We start from the raw sequence: 19,941 nt of genomic DNA on the forward strand, positions 1-19,941 counted from the left end.
GAGGCGGAGCTTGCAGTGAGCCGAGATTGTGCCACTGCACTCCAGCCTGGGCGACACAGCAAGACTCCGTCTCAAAAAAAAAAAAAAAAAAACAGTGTACGCTTCTTAGTCTTTCACTTACATTAAAAATTTTTCACCCAAAAAAAAAAAAAAAACCCTCAAAAAATGTTATTAAACTCCCACCACCAAACTTGACTTACTTGGAGACAAGGAACATAATTTATGTTCTTCATTCTTAATCTTGGAGTCACCTCTGCTCTCACTTTCTATTCATACTCCACAAGTTTTGTAATCTGTTTTCATGCCATGTCAAAAGATGTAGCCTTACAATTACACAGTTCTTCCAACAGAAAGGTTGTCCAGTGGTCAGAGAGGTCTCAAGTGACAACTGATAGGCATCCTCAAAGGTTACTTATCTGCACTTCTAAAAACAGAGCCTCTAATAGCAATGACTGACTAAATAAGCAAAAACTGAAACAAAAACAAGAGCCATAACGAAAACACTAAGAATTTTAGTTCTCAGAAAACAGACCTTTAGGGCTCTAAAATAAGTAAAGTAAAATGGAAATTTCAAAAGTTCCATCATGGCTGGGCATGGTGGCTCACGCCTGTAACCTTAGCATTTTGGGAGGCGGGGACAGGTGATCACTTGAGCCCAGGATTTTGTAACCAGCCTGGGCAGCATGGCAAAACTGCATCTCTACAAAAAAAATACAAAAGTTAGGTGAGCGTGGTGGTGCATGCCTGTGGCTCCAGCTACTCGAGAGGCTGAGATGGGAGGATCATTTGAGCCCAGGAGGTAAAGGCTACAGTGAGTCATGTGCCACTGCACTCCAGTCTGGCCAAAAGAGTGAAACCCTGTCTCAAAAAAAAATAAGGCCCATCATGAAGAAATAAGGGAAAAGTCAACAAACTGAAAATTAAAAGTAAAATGTCTCTTTCCCTTATTATTATCTTTTAATGAGGGTCACACTCTGTCACCCAGGGGCTACAGTGCAGTGGCATAATCATAACTCATTACAGCCTGAAAACTCTGGGCTCAGCAGATCCTCCCACCTCAGCCTCTTGAGTTGCTGGGATTATAGTCATGAGCCACCGCACCACTGCGCCTGGCTTTTCCTCTTATTTTTAACAGCTCAAAGTTAACAAAAGACTGAAGAATGTTCTTTGTTCCACATCTAGAGGATCTTTTCATCTCATCTAAGACATTAGATCAGGTTTGTCTGATCACAACTTTGGCATAATATATTGTTTAAAAGCCAACTCAGATTTATTTATTTTTTATTTTTATTTACTTTTTTTGAGACGAGTCTAGCTCTGTCACCCAGGCTGGAGTGCAGTGGCGTGATCTCAGCTCACTGCAACCTCCGCCTCCCAAGTCCAAGGAATTCTCCTGCCTCAGCCTCCGGGGTAGCTAAGATTACAGGTGTGCGCCACTACGCCCGGCTAATTTTTTTTTTTAATTTTTAGCAGAGATGGGGTCTCACCGTGTTGCCCAGGCTGGTCTCAAATTCCTGACCTCAAATTATCTGCCTGCCTCGGCCTCCCAAAGTGCTGGGTTTACAGGCGTGAGCCACTGCACCCAGTCAATTCAGATTAAATAGCTTTATGTCTTGCTGTCATGGCCTCCATACCTTACAATGTATTTCTGTATTTAGGACATGTGACATTTTAATGAAGATTCACCGAACATTCTGTGCTCTTATGTAAGAAGTCTTAAAGAAAGAACAGATTACTAAGCTTTTACTCCTGAGGACCAATCCACATCAAACAAAAATATAAAAATAGCACTTTTTTTTTTTTTTTTAAGACAAGGTCTTACTCTATTACCCAGGCTGGAGGTCAGTGGCACAATCTTGGCTTACTGCAGCCTTGACCTCCCAGGCTTAGGTGATCCTCCCGCCCCAGTCTCCTGAGTAACTAGGACCACAGATTACTCCCAGTTAATTTTCATATTTTTTGTAGAGACGAAGTCTCACTCACCATGTTGTCCAGGCTGGTCTTGAGCTCCTGGACTTGGGCAATCTACCTGCCTCGGCCTCCCAAAGTGCTGGGAATACAGGAGTGAGCCACTGCACCCGGTCAATGTTTTCTTTTGTTCAGTTTTGTGACTGAGTCTCACTCTGTTGCCCAGGCTGGAGTGCAGCAGCACGATCTCAGCTCCTAGGTTCTGCAATCTGGGTTCAAGCGATTCTCCTGCCTCAGTCACCTGAGTGGTTGGGATTACAGGAACCCACCACCATGCATGGCTAATTTTTCTATTTTTATCTATTTTATTTTATTTATTTATTTATTTATTTATTTCTCCCGGGTTCCAGCAATTCTCCTGCCTCAGCCTCCTGAGTAGCTGGGACTACAGGCGTGCACCACCATGCCCGGCTAATTTTTGTATTTTTAGTAGAGACAGGGTTTCACCATGTTGGTGAGGCTGGTCTTGAACTCTGGACCTCAGGTGATCTGCCCATCTTGGCCTCCCAGTGTTGGGATTACAAGCATGAGCCACCACGTCCAGCCTCAATTTTGTATTTTTGAGACAGGGTTTTGCCATGTCACCGGGCTGGAGCTTCTTTTTTTTTTTTTTTTTTTTTTTTTTGAGACAGAGTCTCGCTCTGTCACCCAGGCTGGAGTGCAGCGGCATGATCTCGGCTCACTGCAAGCTCCGCCTCCCGGGTTCACGCCATTCTCCTGCCTTAGCCTCCTGAGTAGCTGGGACTACAGGCGCCAGCCACCACGCCCGGCTAATTTCTTGTATTTTTAGTAGAGACGGGCTTTCACAGTGTTAGCCAGGATGGTCTCGATCTCCTGGTCTTATGATTCGCCCACCTTGGCCTCCCAAAGTGCTGGGACTACAGGCGTGAGCCACCACGCCCCGCTGAGCCTCTCTTAATAATTACTGTCATGATGAAGAGCAGGCTTTCACTAAAAGAAAAAGAGCTGTTTTGGATAATATCTTACTTACAACTTATCATATTAGAAGAATAACATCTACAAGTAGCCTCGGAATCATTCTAACGATCTAAATTGTTTTTAATACAAAATATCTGTGTTGCTGAGAGTATCTATCTCTTTGGCTTCACTGACATAAAATGCAAAGGAGTAATTTCAAGGGCTCAAAAATATAAAACTAGCTGGGATAAACCATGAGTTAAATATGCACAAAGAAGCAGAGAGCTATGTCTTGTTATTGTTTTTAAATAAATGAAGGCAGACGGGTTGCATCTGCTTGTGTAGAAGCAGCAGAGATGTACAGACCCACCCCTTCCCCATCTTGGCACTGTGCCCAGAAACAGTTGGGTGGGGCCTGAGCCCTCGTGGTTCAGGCGGTACACAGGGAGATGCCCATGGTTCAGGGCCCCAGTCAGGGGGTTTGTGGCCTGAGCATGTTGCCTTAGCTTGCTATGACAAATTGGATAGTAACAATAGGTAACCCTTATGTAATTCTTATCATGTGCCCTTCTAAAGACTTCACTTAAATTAATCTATTTAAACCTCACAACAATGCTATGAGAGGATTATTATTATTTCCATTCCACAGACATGGAAACCAAAACAAGTAAATAAGGTAAGTAGTTTTCCCAAAGTAATAAAGCTGGGATTCAAACCCAGGCAGTTTGCCTCCAGGGTCCACATTTTTACCAATTATGCTGTCCTGCCTCTTAGGTGAAGTCCCTGATTGATTTCTGGTGCTTTTCTTTCTGTAACAGAGTGCCTTTTGAGTTAATGGCCAGAAGTATTCATAGATAGAGCATGTTATTCTTGGTGTTTTTTTCAAGCAAACACACAAAGATATATGCATTAAACTCTTCAATTAAAAAGGGAAGCAGAGAAGAAACACGTAGATAAAAGGAATATATCAAAATAAATGTAAAATAAAATACAAATATAACTTTGCTTTGGTGGTAGGAACTAAGTAAAAAACTAAGTAAAGGAATATATCAAAATAAATATAAAATAAAATGCAAACATTACTTTGGTGGTAGGAACTAAGTAAAAATCAGGTTGACAATCGCTCAAAGAACTACTAGAAAAATTGGCTGCATCATGATGTCTAAATTTTTTTGTTTCACTTTTTTTTTGGTGGGGGCAGCAGGTCACATCAATTACAAATTATTCTGCCACCTCAAGCAATATTTTACCTTCTGAGACATAGCTGCTGCTGCGCTGAGCTCCTATGAACTTTTCCATCTGAAGAAGCTTTGGCAAAATTCCAAAGCCCATCTACATTGGTAAACTCGTCTAAGGACCCATTTTCCCTTAAGATTTATGCCAACAAACCTCTGTCATTACTTCTCAGACTTTATATATCTATCTGTCAAGAAAAAGAGCTGTTTTGGATAATACACTAATTACAACTTATATTAGAAAAACATCTACAAGTAGCCTTAGAACGATTCTGACAACTTAAATCATTGTTAATACAAAATATCTGTCATGTTGGGAGTATCCATCCCTTTGGCTCCACTGACTAAAACACACAAAGGCTCCACTGACATTTTGTAACTTCGAGGGCTCAAAAATATACAACTAGCTGGGATCAACCAGCTGGTTTTATATTTTTGAGCCCTCGATGTTACAAAATGGAAACAGGTCACTGCTTTAGACCCTTATAACCAAATGCCTCTCAGATCACTATTAACCTAAAATAAGAAAATGGACTGTGTTGAAGAAATTACACAGAAGCAATTTTCCACCCAACACGATGAGGAAGATCCACAAAAAATACGTTTCAGAGTATAACACAGTAAACATCCACACCCACATATACAGCAGGCAGATTTCCCAAAACACTACTTACTCTTACTAAATTGATTCTAGCTGCAACCCACTTCATTAATTTCAGATCATCTCCTTTGTGTCAGCTCCCACAATATGAAAACTATTCTAACAAATTATTAACCTAAAAGCTTCCAAGAGATAGTTTTTAAATATCCTAGATTAAACAAACAAAAACCTATTCTAAAATCAGAAGCTTCATGTCAAAAGAAAATGACAAAGATTAATTTTATTCAAAATACTTAAATATTACAATAGACATTAGATGACATTTCCTCCAATAATCTTTTATGTAACCTAAAAGCAAATCTTTCACAGAAGTATTTAGCATGTGACGAAGGAGAAAGTAAAATACAAGCCTTACCACAGTGGACTTGCTCTGCCCTTTCCAGGAGACAGACTTACTTCCAACGTAGCAACACAAGCCCAGGAAATGAAAGAGAATGAGGAGGGAGGGAGCAAGGATGACTCAGGGAGAATCACAGCACATGAACCAGTCTGTGCCCTCACTGGGCTGCAGGGCAAATAAAAGTCAGAACTGAAACTAAGAGGAAATGGTGATCAGGCTTAAGGAGAAGGAAAGAAAACCCACGCTCTTCAGAGACACATGTGAAAACCTGCATTTGTAAAAATGTAACATTTCACAAAACACGTTCACATCATTATTTTGTGGGATAGAGAAGCTATTCTTCTCTTTGTAGTTGAAACTGAGGTTCAGAGAGGTTAAATGAATCCTTCCAAAACACAGGGCTAGTATTTGGCAGAGCTGGGGCAAGAAACAAATCTTGTGATTTCTAATCCTTTTCTCAATTCATCATTCGCTGAAAAAAGGCAGAGTGAAAAAAACAACAAGGTAGAAAGAGAAAACAGGCTGGGCAAGGTGGTACATGCCTGTAATCCCAGCATTTTGGGAGGCCAAGGAGGGAGGATTGCTTGAAGCCAGGAGTTTGAGACCAGCTTGGGCAACATAGTGAAACCTTCTCTCTGCAAAAAATAAGCCAAGTGTGGTAGTACATGCACACTTGTGGTCCCAGCTACTAGGGAGGCTGAGGTGGGAGGATCAGAAGCCCAGGAAGTTGAGGCTGCAGTGAGCCATGATCATGCCACTGTACTCCAGCCAGGGCAACAAGGCAAGACACTGTCTCTAAGTCCTAGACATTTCTGCTAATAATTCAGAAAACAAAATATTATTTTTCTCCTTCAAATCTGTATGTCCAAAGCCTGCCTGTTCCTAACTGACAATGTGCTATCACTCCATTAATCCAACAGATTATGGCTGCTGGCACCACCTCCTCTGCTGCAGGTTTTCAAAAGCAGCTGCACTTTGAGAAATAGGCAGTTTGTTTCACTTGATGTTGTGTTCAAGTGACTAAAGACAAATACATTCCCCGTGGAAATCATACCACAGGCTTTATATAACAGACAAGCAGTATCATGTGGTCAAATGATTCTCTTCTGGAAGGGTTTTAAGAGCTGTCAATGTAATGTTCAACACGAAGTATCTTAAGGAGATTCACGTTGACAGCTTATGTCACCGGATACATTTTCACCAATTGGCATTTTAAAAAAAAGCAGTATCGGCCAGGCACAGTGGCTCACGTCTGTAATCCCAGCACTTTGGGAGGCCGACAAGGGCGAATCACAAGGTCAGGAGATTGAGACCATCCTGGCTAACACGGTGAAACCCTGTCTCTACTAAAAATACAAAAAATTAGCCGGGCGTGGTGGTGGGCACCTGTAGTCCCAGCTACTTGGGAGGCTGAGGCAGGAGAATAGCATGAACCTGGGAGGCGGAGCTTGCAGTGAGCTGAGATCATGCCACTGCACTCTAGCCTGGGCGACAGAGCAAGATTCCATCTCAAAAAAAAAAAAAAAAAAGCAGTTTCTTGGTTGTTTTTTTTGTTTTTTTGTTTGTTTGTTTGTTTGTTTTGGAGACAGAGTTTCACTCTTGTTTCCCAGGCTGAAGTGCAATGGCGTGATCTCGGCTCACTGAAATCTCTGCCTCCCTAGTTCAAGCAATTCTCCTGCCTTAGCCTCCCAAGTAGCTAAGATTACAGGTGCTTGCCATCACACCCAGATAATTTTTGTATTTTTAGTAGAGATGGGGTCTCACCATGTTGGCCAGGATAGTCTCAAACTCCTGACCTCAGGTGATCTGCCCACCTCGGCCTCCCGAAATGCTGGGATTATAGGCATGAGCCACCACACCCAGCCTAATATCTTAGTTTTAAACACAAGCAAACGGAGAGCTTAGACTGAACAATGTGAAATATAGATTGGACATTCAAATTTAGAGATAAAACACATTGGAAATATTAATGAAGGCCAGGTGCAGTGGCTCACGCCTGTAATCCCAGCACTTTGGGAGGCCTAGGTGGGTGGATCACCTGAGGTCAGGAGTTTGAGACCAGCCTGCCAACATGGCGAAACTCTATCTCTACTAAAAATACAAAAAGTAGCTGGTCATAGTGGCGCACACCTGTAAACTCAGCTACTCAGGAGGCTGAGGCACAAGAATAGCTTGAACCTGGGAGGCAGAGGTTGCAGTGGGCTGCAATTGTGCCACTGCACTCAAGCCAGGATGACAGAGCAAGACTGTTCTAAAAAAAAAAAAAAAGAAGAAGTATTAATGAACTAGTTATCCAGGCAGTAGATCTTTTCTTTTTGCACAGATACTGGAGTTGAATAATATACTTACTTTCTCTGTAACAAATTACAATCACCAAACAAACCTGGATGTACATCGTCATAAAACTGAAAGTCGAGAAGGGAGTGCATAATATTCCCTGCATTTTTCTTCCTTTGTTGTAAAGCACCATATGGGATAAGTGACAGTTAACCTGGGATGTCTCCTGGCTATCACACAAACCATACACTACACTGGCAAACGGTTTTAAAAAGTATTAAAGTAGGAAGACAACAATAACAATAAATTGTCACAATTCTTATTTTTAAGAACAGCTCAAAAAATATTTTTATTTTCCTAAGACAAATGCTCAGGATTTTCTTCAGTAAGCATTTGCCAAGCACATAAACCTAGTACGTTCGATACTAGTATCCATAGTAATTAAATTTACACATTTTAAAAATTAACTCAAACCCTCAGATGCATAGTGGCTAAAAAACAATAATGAAACTTTATGAAAAGTACTCTCTCTACGGAATCACTGACTGTTGAGCAAATTACAACAAGTAAACTTAAAAAACATTTCTTTTTTTTTTTTTTGGGACGGAGTCTCGCTCTGTAGCCCAGGCTGGAGTGCAGTGGCGAGATCTCGACCTCGGCTCACTGCAAGCTCCACCTCCTGGGTTCACACCATTCTCCTGCCTTAGCCTCCTGAGTAGCTGGGACCACAGGCGCCCGCCACCGCACCCGGCCAATTTTTTGTATTTTTAGTAGAGACGGGGTTTCACTGTGGTCTCGATCTCCTGACCTCATGATCCGCCCACCTCAGCCTCCCAAAGTGCTGGGATTACAGGCGTGAGCCACCGCGCCCGGCTTAAAAAACATTTCTAGGCCCAAAGAAAGAAAGAAAAAAACCCAGGAGCAAGAATGGAAAAGACTAAAATGATAAACAGTGAAATTAACCCAAGGAGATGAGTGAAGTCCAAATAAATGTCACTTCCTCAGTGCAGCCTCCCCCGAGTAATATAAAAACTCTGACCCCTACATCATGTGTCTCCCTGCGTTGTTGTCACAGCACGTAACTCCCTGTAGTGTATGAAGATACACTACACATCTTCACTGTGGTCTCTCTCCATTAGAGTGTCATCTATCTCGGGTCAAGGAAACGCTCTGCTGACAGCTCTCTACTGAGAACCTAGAACAGGGCACAGTATGCAGCAGGTGCTCAATACATGGCTGAATGATGAATGACTGCTTGGAACAAGACAAATTGAAATAAAAAGATAAAATACAGATACAAATGCTGGGATGGATATACTGATATTTTAAAGAGTAAGAGGAGGGGCCGGGCACAGTGGCTCATGCCTGTAATCCCAGCACTTTGGGAAGCTGAGGCAGGCAGATCACAAGGTCAAGAGATTCAGACCATCCTGGTCAACATGGCGAAACCCCGTCTCTACTAAAAACACAAAAATTAGCAGGGCGTGGTGGCGGGTGCCTGTAGTCCCAGCTACTCGGGAGGCTGAGGCATGAGAACCGCTTGAACTCAGGAGGCGGAGGCTGCAGTGAGCTGAGATTGTGCCACTGTACTCCAGCCTAGCAACAGAGTGAGACTCCGTCTCAAAAAAAAAAAAAAAAGAATAAGAGGAGAGAGGGACAGAGAGAGGAAGGGAGAGAAGGTTCAGTTCAGCTAAGACAGACATGAAATCCTAACCAGAAGCTATAATCAGGTCTTGAGCATATACATTTATTTGGCAAGGATTTTCATTAATGTCATTTTTAATACAGAAGGATTTCAAACAGTCTTCACTCCTTCAGGAAAGTTTAAAAAAAATATGGTTCATCCAAACTATTTAACTACTGTTAAAAAAGAAACACAGCCAGGCGTGGTGGCTCACACCTTTAATCCTAGCACTTTGGGAGGCCAAGGCAGGAAGACTGCTTCAGCTCAGGAGTTTGAGATCAGCCTGGGCAACAGAGAAAGACCCTGTCTCTTTTTATTTAAAAAAATAATAATAAATATTTTAAAAACAAAACCAGAAATAAGTATGTTTCAAGTACGATGTGGAAGGAAGCCCATATTGTACAATACTTCTACATTTAAAACTATCAAGTATTATTGAGAGAAATTAAAGATATCCTTTAATATCAAAGGGATATTTGACATTTTGGGCTGGATTATTTAGAAAGAAAAAAATAGATTTTAGGACAAAAAACATTTCTAGAGACAAAGTCCATAACTGTAATAATAAAACATTCAATTCACCAAGGTTTGATAATTACAACTTTTAGTCACCTACAATTGACAGAACTAAAGGGAAAATGGAAAATCTACCACCATAGTAGCAAATCTGAACATGTCTCTCTTAGCAAATAATTAGACAAAAAAATTGGAAATGAAAGATTTAAAATACATAATTATTAAGACTGATTAAATGTGAATGGACACGTACAGACCTCTGCACCAACAATTAGAGAATATATGTTCTCCTGAAACACGCATAAAAAAAAAAAAATATATATATATATATATTTGTTGTTGTTGCTCTGTTGCCCAGGCTGGAGTGAAGTGGCGCTATCTTGGCTCACTGCAACCTCTGCCTCCCGGGTTCAAGTGATTCTCCTGCCTCGGCCTCCTGAGTAGCTGGGATTACAGGCACATGCCACCATACCCGGTTAATTTTTTGTATTTTTTTGTACAGACAGGGTTTCGTCATGTTGACCAGGCTGGTCTTGAACTCCTGACCTCAGGTGATTCACCCACCTCAGCCTCCCAAAGCACTGGGATTACAGATGTGCACCACTGCGCCCAGCCCTATATATATATATTCTTTAAAACTGATCATGATAGTAGGCCATAACTCAAGTTTCAATGCCATGATGGCCGTGCTTTCTGATGAAACAGAATTAAATTAGTAATTGAAAAGAAAATTTTTAAACCTGTAAATATTTGGAAATTAAAAAATAATTTCCAAGTAATTCAAGGGTCAAAGAACATATAAGGAAAATTTGAAAACAACCGAACAAACTGAATAATAATAATAATTACATATCAAAAAATAGGATAGAGCGCGGCACAGTGGTGGGCACCTATAGTCCCAGCCTGTGCTCCTGGCTATTCAGGACCTGAGGCAGGATCACTTGAGCCCAGGAGTTTGAGACTGAAGCCTGCATGATAGTGTCTGCTATTAGACGCTGCACTCCAGCCCGGGCAACACAGCAAGAACCCATCTCTTAAGCAAAACAACAACAACAATGAACCTAATTTTTTTTCAAGAAAATATTTTTAATATATAACAGCTCATACCCAGCCACCTTGCTGAATGATGTACTCTGCCGAATAGTCCTCCAGGTATGTCACGCCAAACTGCAGCAGTGCACTCAAAGGTTCTTGACCACGTCTTGTCAATTCCAAAAGCATGTGTCGTAGCAAAACCAGAGGCACCAAAATCTTCGATGCAAAGATGAGAGAATAAAAAAACCACACTGAAATTCTTATAATGTGTTTTATATGTTCAACTACTAGAAAATTATACTTAAATGCATCATTAAGGTATTTTATTTTCATTATATAAAGGAAATAAAACAGTAACTTCTATTAGGACTTTTGTGAATACTGCATGTAGGTTTTATACAATAGGTAGGTAGAAATAGTTATTGAAAATAATTAGGCATGTGTGTGCCTGTATGTGTGTGTGAGAAATAACATATATAGAAGGAAATTCACTGATGCATTATTAATTTCTTTTTTCTCTTTTTTTTTTTTTTGAGATGGAGTCTTGCTCTTTCGCCTAGGCAGTGGCGCAATCTCGGCTCACTGCAGCCTCCGCCTCCCAGGTTCAAGCAATTCTCTGCTCAGCCTCCTGAGTAGCTGGGATTACAAGTGTCCACCATGACGCCTGGCTAATTTTTGTATTTTAAGTAGAGACAGGGTTTCACCATGTTGGCCAGGCTGGTCTCAAACTCCTGGCCTCAAGTGACCTGCCCACCTCAGCTTCCCAAGTGCTGGGATTATGGGCTTGTGCCACTGTGCCCAGCCTGAAGCATTATTTATAATAGCAGAAAACTAGAAAAACAACCAAACAGGGACTAGTTAAATAAATTATCATCATCCAGTAAAATATGCAGCTGTTAAAAAGACTTCGATCGCTTACTACCCAATCACCAGGATTTACTTTAAGTGAAAAAAGGCAAGTTATAGAAGAATACATACAGTACCATTTGTGTAATAAAAACATATACAAATATATATGTTTATATAATCCTACAGTATCTCCAGAAAAATTCGCAAGAAACTGGTAATACTGGTTGCCTAAAAGGAACTAGGTGACTGGCAACAAGGATGAGAGAAAACTTTTATTTTTCAAAGCCTATCTTTCTGTACTTTTTTGTACTTTGTACCAAATGCTTTTATTATTTGGAAATAAGAACTTTTAAAAATTAAGAGCTATCTTGCAAAACTCATCAAAAGTCAGACATAAAAGATGCCATTACAATCTACATCTAATAACCATGTGGCTCAATACTTAAAAGTCATTAAAAATTACAACAGAAACTAACTAGAGTCCCTGTCTTCCTTTAAAAAAAAAAATGCATATTGAAAAAAAACTAAGTATTCAGGTAGCCATCTGCATGCAGTCTGTTTTGTCTAAAACATCAAGAGGTCCATATGCCTGGAAAAGGAATGCAGAAGGAAATGAAACCAATTCCAGTTCCTTGTTAGCAGACTACCAAGGAAATAACCCAGGGACGACAAAATACTTCTGCAGGAGGACAAACAAAAAACAATGAGTTTTATATTTCAAACTAACATTCCTTGGCTTCTAAAGAAAGGAAAAGAAAGCAGCCCTGGGGGAATCTCTATCAAAATCTGAAAGGAAGAATGTAGTGAACACATAATGTCTTTACTTCTTCACATTCTAAAGGTGCTCCAGCCCAAAATATATTGAAAACTCCTTCTTAACACTGATGGAGTAGCATAGGGCTATAAGGAAGAACACATTAGGCATTTCCACAATAAGAAAACTTATACTATTACACAAACAAACAAAAAACTGTTTATATTTTGCCGTGGGTAGCAGCAGGTAAGGAGTGGCTCATGAACCAGTGGTGCTAATCTGTGTATCAACTTAAAGGTCTGGGATGTCCTGGACTTCAAAACATTCTAATTTCCCATAATAATCCATGATACTATAACATTTTAAAGTTATTCATATTTAAGCTCTATTACCTCTTGGGGAAATGAGCTGTAAATATTTTATGCTTGTTTTATACAAAATACCAGTAAGTTTTATTTGTTCCAAATTTAACTCTTTCATAATATCGAAAAGCAGACACCCTAGTTTTACTACGTAAGAATCTAGTGATAAATCTGCAATTCTCTTTCACTCCTGGAAGAGCAGTGAAAAGCCTCACTCACTAGACTTCCAGTCTGAAATCCACTATTCTCTTATTCTGTTTTACATATGGCCATTGCTCCATTGCAATGCAAAGTGATCCATTTGATCACTTAAGTTCCCTTTTCTGGATCTTCCCTTTTCCAATATCTTTCTTGAAACGCAGTAACCACAGTGCAGAAACGTCATTTTTCAGGATGGACATTTTCTATGTGGTTGGTAATACGCTTCTTGGTGGTACATGCTATGTCAGATGACTCGTTTTTTTTCCCTTCATTCCTCATACAGTTATTAAATGACTACCATATACCAGGCTTACCTATTTGGCATGCTATCTTCAGGGACCTGTATGATGACGTCCAAGGCCACTGTACCATTTAGATTGTCTTTAAGCAGCTAAATCCTAAGAGGATTTACACATAATCCTACACACAAAGCTCCATGAGTTAATTCTACAACTGACCTCCATCAATTTGACATTTTACCATCCACAAGAATTTTACATAATCTGCACAACTGATTTTTTTTGGACTCTTCCCTCCCACATTATTTTTTTAAATGTTAAAACAAAACTAGATCCCCAGGCATCCACTCCTAGAAGAACCCACGATTCACATGTCTAGGTCTAAAAAGTCAGCAAACAGTTTTATCTTTGATTCTTTCTTAAAAGTCATTTCCTTACTGGATAACAGTAATCCCCACATCATATATAATTTTTTTTTCTTCAACTGTTTTTGCAATGAAATGCTAAAGTATTTTTGGCCATCAAAACAGATTACCTCCACTGGCTTACCTTTATCCACACACTTATTTAATCTCCTGACATCTCTTCAAACACTATGTGGTCTCTTTAACAGGTTAGACCTACTTAAATTCAGTGACATTATCCTTTTATTAAAGAATATATGAGCTTGCTTGGTATAGAAATGAAGCGTACTAACTTACAGCTCTGAGAGTCCCTTTCATTACAACGAATATTTATGATAACAGTGACATATTCTGCTCCACCAATCTATTTAATCCTTCTGTGACTTAACAGTTCTAATAAAAATCATATTCTACAAATTTTATCTATACCGAATTCACTGATTAGGTTTGTCTTTGATTTGTGTGCTTCAAAATACAGTGTAAGAGACAACCAGATATTATATGTCACCCAGTGTGATGCAATAGGAAACAGATAAAACCACCCAATAGGTATTCTTGCCAAAAAGATTGAACCTGAATCTGATCAGGAAGGAAATACAGACACAGAAGAATATGTTAAGTGATATCTCAGTGATATAGTCAATTAAATCCAGAAATTAGAAAATTTTTCAGGAAAAATAACTTGTAACTAAATTAAAGAGAGAAAAAAAAGAGGGAGGATAAGTCTACATATTAAAAGAGACTTCAGGCACATATTATTTACTCCATTTATTTGAAATGTCCAGAACAGACAAATTCATTAAGACAGAAAGTAGAGTCATTGTTGCTGTGGGCTGGGAGGAGCAGGAAAGGAAATGGGGAGTAACTACTAATAGGCAGAGTGACTACTAATAGGTATGGGCTTTCTTTTCTTTTTTTTCTGAAACAGTCTGGCACTGTTGTGCAGGCTGGAATACAGTGGCACCATCTTGGCTCACTGCAACCTCCACCTCCTAGGCTCAAGCCATCCTCCCACCTCGGCCTCCCAAATAGCTCAGAATACAGGTGCGCACCACCATGTCTGGCTTTTTTTTTTTTTTAAGAGGCAGGGTCTTGCTATGTTGCCCAGGCTGGTCTCGAACTTCTGGGCTCAAGCGATCATCCTGCCTCGGCCTCCCAAAGTGCTGGGATTACAGGTGTGAGTTACTGTACTGCATCCAGCCCTTTATAAAATATATTTCAGGCCAGGAAGGGTGGCTCATGCGTGTAATCCCAGCACTTGGTAGGACAAGGCAGGCAGATCACCTGAGGTCAGGGGTTTGAGACCAGCCTGGCCAACATGGCGAACCCTGTCTCTACTAAAAGTACAAAAATTAGCTGGGTGTAATGGTGGGCACCTGCAAGCCCAGCTACTTGGGAGGCTGAGGCAGGAGAACTGCTTGAACCCGGGAGGCAGAGGCTGCAGTGAGCCAAGATTGCACCACTGTACTCCAGGCTGGGCAACAAAGCGAGACTCCAACAACAACAACAACAAAAGGCTGGGCATAGTGGCTCACACTTGTAATCCCAGCAATTTGGGAGGTTGAGGTGAGTGGCAGATCACAAGGTCAGGAGTTTGAGACCAGCCTGACCGCCAACACAGTGAAACCCCATCTCTACTGAGAATACAAAAATTAGCTGGGCGTGGTAGCGGGTACCTATAATCCCAGCTACTCGGGAGGCTGAAGCAGGAGAACTGCTTGAACCTAGGAGGCGGAGGCTGCAGTGAGCCAAGATCATGCCACTGCACTTCAGCCTGGGCGACAGAGTTAGACTCCATCTCAAAAATAAATAAATAAATAAAATAAATCTATTTCAAATGTCTATATCAGAGAGAATATTTTCTCTTATTCCAAAAAGCAAACAAGGCAAATAGATATCTTAACAAATTATGTACTGATAGGCAACATACTAATATTCTATTAATAGTGACTATTTGGGAATAAGGTACCACGTGTTAAAGCTAATAGCTGCTGTTTACTGAGCTTTACTATGGTGCCTGATAATATGCTTAATAAGTACTGAACATTTATTATCTCATTTAATTCTAATAAAACTTACGAGGCTAGTATTGTTTCCCATTTCACAAATGAGAAAACTAAGATTCAGAGACCTTCCTATAACAAACCTGCACATACATGTCCCCTGAATCTAAAATAAAAGTTGAAATTTTTTTTTTTTGAGACGGAGTTTCACTCTTGTTGCCCAGGCTGGAATGCAATGGCGCAATCTTGGCTCACTGCAACCTCCGACTCCCAGGTTCAAGCGATTCTCCTGCCTCAGCCTCCTGAGTAGCTGGGACTACAGGCATGCACGACCATGCCCGGCTAATTTTGTATTTTTAGTAGAGACAGGGGTTCTCCATGTTGGTCAGGCTGGTTGTGAACTCCCAACCTCAGGTGATCCGCCCGCCTCGGCCTCCCAAAGTGCTGGGATTACAGGCATAAGCCACTGCACCCGGCCGAAATTTTTTTTTTTTTTTTTTTTAAAGAGAACCTGCCCACAGACACACATCCTGTCCATGGCAAAGCTAAAATCTGAAACAAGTTTGGTTATGTATCTAATATACATCAATTAGGTACATAAGGTCACATGTCTGACTCATGACAGACAATTCTGCGTAGAGGTAGGTGTCTGTAAAAGTAACAGTCCTGAATTTTCTCATCTCCAGCACTGTATCCCTCAAGGCTGCCCTTCTTTCTCATATTGCACGGAGCCACCCCATACTGCATCCCCCTACACCCTGCCTTCTCAAGGTGCTAAGCAGGTAATACAGTCTAAGATAGTAGATAGGCAATATGTACCGTGGAAAAAACAGAAGCTAGAATCAGAGCTTAGTTCTAGTGTTGGTTCCAATATTTACTGGTCAAGGGATTCTAGGCAAGTCATTGAACTTTTCTTTCTGATTACCTACCTAACTAGCTAAATAATAATAAAATCTATTCTGTCTTCTGCAAAGGACGGTTGGGATGCTCAAATGGTATGTGACACGAGACACTGTGTAAGTTATAAAACATCAATGGTATTATTCATCTAAGAGAACAGGAAGAGGCTACCTCCCAAGTGAAGTCTTTATTCTTCTTCCCCAAGACACAATCACGTGTTAATAAATATATAACCTTCTGGAGGTAAATGGCATGTCTAACACAGAGAAATGAAGAAATGATGGGAAAATTGGGACAGAAAGGAAGGGGCCATACTATAGGACCATAATTTTAAGCCAAGCAGAACCTTGCAGCATTAATCAAAAAACCAGTTATTTAACCAAAAATATCCACTTAACATAGATTTGCGCATTAAAGTACGAGCTCTAACAGTTTTCTGCTGCATGATGCTAGCAATTCCTCCTATATCTTATCATTAACACACTAAAATCTTTTAAGAGAAAAGATCATTGTGATGATACCTTATTCCAGCCGCTGGCATGAACTGTGGTCTCCAGTGTACATTCCCGAAATGCCTGATATGTCACTGGCCTGTAGAGATTTTTTTAAAAGTCTGTGTCACAAAGAAAGAAAATTCTATATTTCCAGATGAATAAATAAACAGTCACTACTCTGTTGAACTTTTTGCTAAAGTGACAAGGATTATTCAACATACTGTTTTGTACAAGATGTGGCTTTTCACACTGGTATGCACTTTTTTCAAGCATTCTATAAGCTGTGATGCATGCTTGGGAAATAGTTAATAACATAACAAGATAAATGTATATTCTAGTAATTTTTTTTGTAACTGCTTGGAACTTATAGGATAAGATTTTTATGCTGCAAAGAAATACCTGAATTATTAATACAGGATAAAATAATAACAAATAAAAATGATCTCATAAGTACAATGAAAACCGGAATTTTAACTTTTCTTAAAGGCAAAAAATCTAAAATATTTTAAAACTAAAGAGACATGTCACTGGAAGACTTTTCATATAGAGGAGACAAGAGTTGAAATCAATATCGCAATAAATTGAGTCCAATTTTTAAATTTTTAATTAAAAAAAATTTTTTTGGGCTGGGCGCGGTGGCTCATGCCTGTAATCCCAGCACTTTGAGAGGCCGAGGCGGGTGGATCACGAAGTCAGGAGATCAAGACCATCCTGGCCAACATGGTGAAACCCCGTTTCTACTAAAATACAAAATATTAGCCAGGCATGGTGGTGTGTGCCTATAGTCCCAGCTACTCGGGAGGCTAAGGCAGGGGAATCGCTTGAACCAGGGAGGCGGAGACTGCAGTAAGCCGACATCGTACCACTGCACTTCAGCCTGGTGACAGTGTGAGACTCCATCTCAAGGAAAAAAAAAAATTTGTTTTCTGAAATGGAGTCACCTACATTGCCCAGGCTGGTCTCAAACTCCTTGGGCTCAACTGATACCTCCCACCTTAGCCTCAGTGCCAGCTGGGATTACAGGCCTGTCCCACCACCCCAAGCTGGAGTCCTATTTTTAACTTGGAGTATTATGATACAAGGGTAGAGAGATAAGCCTTTCTGATTATTTCTATGTAAGTCCTAGTCATACCCAAAACTCGAATCATTGATAACACTCACTCATTTCTTGAGTGACTTCAAGTACTTTATTTCAAGCACGGTTTCATGCGTAAATGTTAAAAACAAAAGACTTGGGACCAACTAACATATGAAGGCATCAATTGCTCAGATAATAGATTTAAAATTAATTAATTAAAAATTTACCTTCCCTCCTTTTGGGCAAAGTATTAACAAACATGTAAGAAAGAATGGGCTAGGTGCAGTGGCTCATGCCTGTAATCCCAACACTTTGGGAGGCCAAGGCAGGTGGATCACTTGAGGTCAGGAGTTCAAGACCAGCCTGACCAACATGACAAAACCCCATCTCGACTAAAAATACAAAAATTAGAAAACAAAATACAAAAATTAGCTTGGCATAGTGGCACATGCCTGTAATCCCAGCTGCTCAGGAGGCTGAGGCAGAAGAATGGCTTGAACCAAGGAGGTAGGGGTTGCAGTTGAGCCGAGACTGCGACACTGCACTCCAGCCTGGGCAACAAGAGCGAGACTCTGTCTCAAATTTAAAAAAAAGAAAAAGAAAGAAAAGAAAAAGAAAAAGAAAGAAAAGAAGGAGTCTTGCTTTTGTAGGGTTTTAAAATACCACCCCAAAGGCATTTTTCTGCTCTGACCATTGTGGCCTATGACCTCCTTAGTTTAAGAATATTTAAAGGCCGGGAGCAGTAGCTCAAGCCTGTAATCCCAGCACTTTGGGAGGCCGAGACGGGTGGATCAAGAGGTCAGGAGATCGAGACCATCCTAACTAACACGGTGAAACCCCGTCTCTACCAAAAAATACAAAAAACTAGCCGGGCGAGCTGGTGGGCGCCTGTAGTCCCCGCTACTTGGGAGGCTGAGGCAGGAGAATGGCGTAAACCCCGGAGGCGGAGCTTGCAGTGAGCTGAGATCCAGCCACTGCACTCCAGCCCGGGCCACAGAGCAAGGCTCTGTCTCAAAAAAAAAAAAAAAAAAAAAAAAGAATATTTAAGATTGATAATAGCTACCACTTATTGTTAGCCTATTATGTTAGGTTTTAATATTTTATATATTTATATTTTATATTACATATTATCACATCACATATTTGGAAACCAAAGCTCAGAAAAGCTAAGAAATTATCCCAAACCCACATAGCTGGAAAGCAGCAAGGCAGGAATTCACACTCAGTTAGATCTGGTATCAAAGGCATTACACTACTTCATTTCAAGTTAAGATTCTGACACATGCCATGACAATGTTTCCATGTCACATGTGGCTAACGAGCATTAGAAATGTGGCCAGTGTGCTGAAGGTATAGTATACACACTAGACTTCAATGAGGAAGAAAAAACAATCAAGATAGCTTAGCATTTTTTTGTACTGAAGACATGTTGAAATATTTTAGATGCACTGCGCTAAATAAACTATTAAAAATTTTAAATCTCATTTTACTTTTTTACATGGCTGCTAGTTTGTAATTACATATTAAAACTACATTATATGTGACTTGCACTGAACAGCACTGGTCTAGATATTTCAGAAAAGAATCCTGATGACACAGGTATCATTCTTTCCCCTAAGTCTGTTTCAGATCAATACTACAGTGATGCTGAAAGGAAATGCGATACCAGAGACGGCCTCTATAATAATGAAATATATACAGCATACACTATCTTCCGACATCACCTTCCCATTAAAGTGAGCCTAGCACTTTTCAGATGCCTTGGGCTAAGTAGCAGATTCGTGTAAAACTTGAACTTCAGCAGATACTACACAGTCTACCTACCTATATTCTCCCTGAAGCTTTACTTGCATATATCAGTCCCTTCACTTCCTTTCCTGAACTGTTTGGTGCTGCTGGGGGTCACAGTAGTCCTTACTGGTTGTTTGTCTACCAGGCTAAAGTATTTTAGCATCGTTCTGAATGAAACATGATTTGAAACATTATATACACAGACATATATGCACAAAAAAATGCAGATTAA

At 40.3% G+C, this 19,941-nt stretch overlaps 1 protein-coding gene across 19 annotated transcripts in view; it reads right to left on the reverse strand.

The window, feature by feature from the left end:
- The window catches only part of BCL2L13 (BCL2 like 13), a 98,004-nt gene that overhangs the window by 17,823 nt on the left and 60,240 nt on the right, over positions 1–19,941 (reverse strand). For 5 of the 19 annotated variants that reach the window (XR_652656.4, XM_009216734.4, XM_003905194.5 and 2 more), the window contains 2 exons: positions 16,868–16,937; positions 10,707–10,850 (listed from right to left, as the gene is read on the reverse strand). The exons of 2 other annotated variants lie outside the window; for them this stretch is intronic. Coding sequence is in view for 10 of the 17 variants with exons in the window: in XM_003905194.5 (XP_003905243.1) it covers positions 10,707–10,850; positions 16,868–16,937 (214 nt within the window). In the remaining 7 variants the exon portion in view is untranslated. Of the gene's footprint in view, positions 1–5,137; positions 5,682–8,253; positions 8,595–10,706; positions 10,851–16,867; positions 16,960–19,742; positions 19,877–19,941 lie in introns of those variants that run through there. 12 more of the 19 variants (XM_009216735.4, XM_009216733.4, XR_002515286.2 and 9 more) reach the window with 11 other exon arrangements.

Source organism: Papio anubis, chromosome 16 (genome assembly GCF_008728515.1).
Source record: "Papio anubis isolate 15944 chromosome 16, Panubis1.0, whole genome shotgun sequence".
NCBI classification, from domain to species: Eukaryota; Metazoa; Chordata; class Mammalia; order Primates; family Cercopithecidae; genus Papio; species Papio anubis.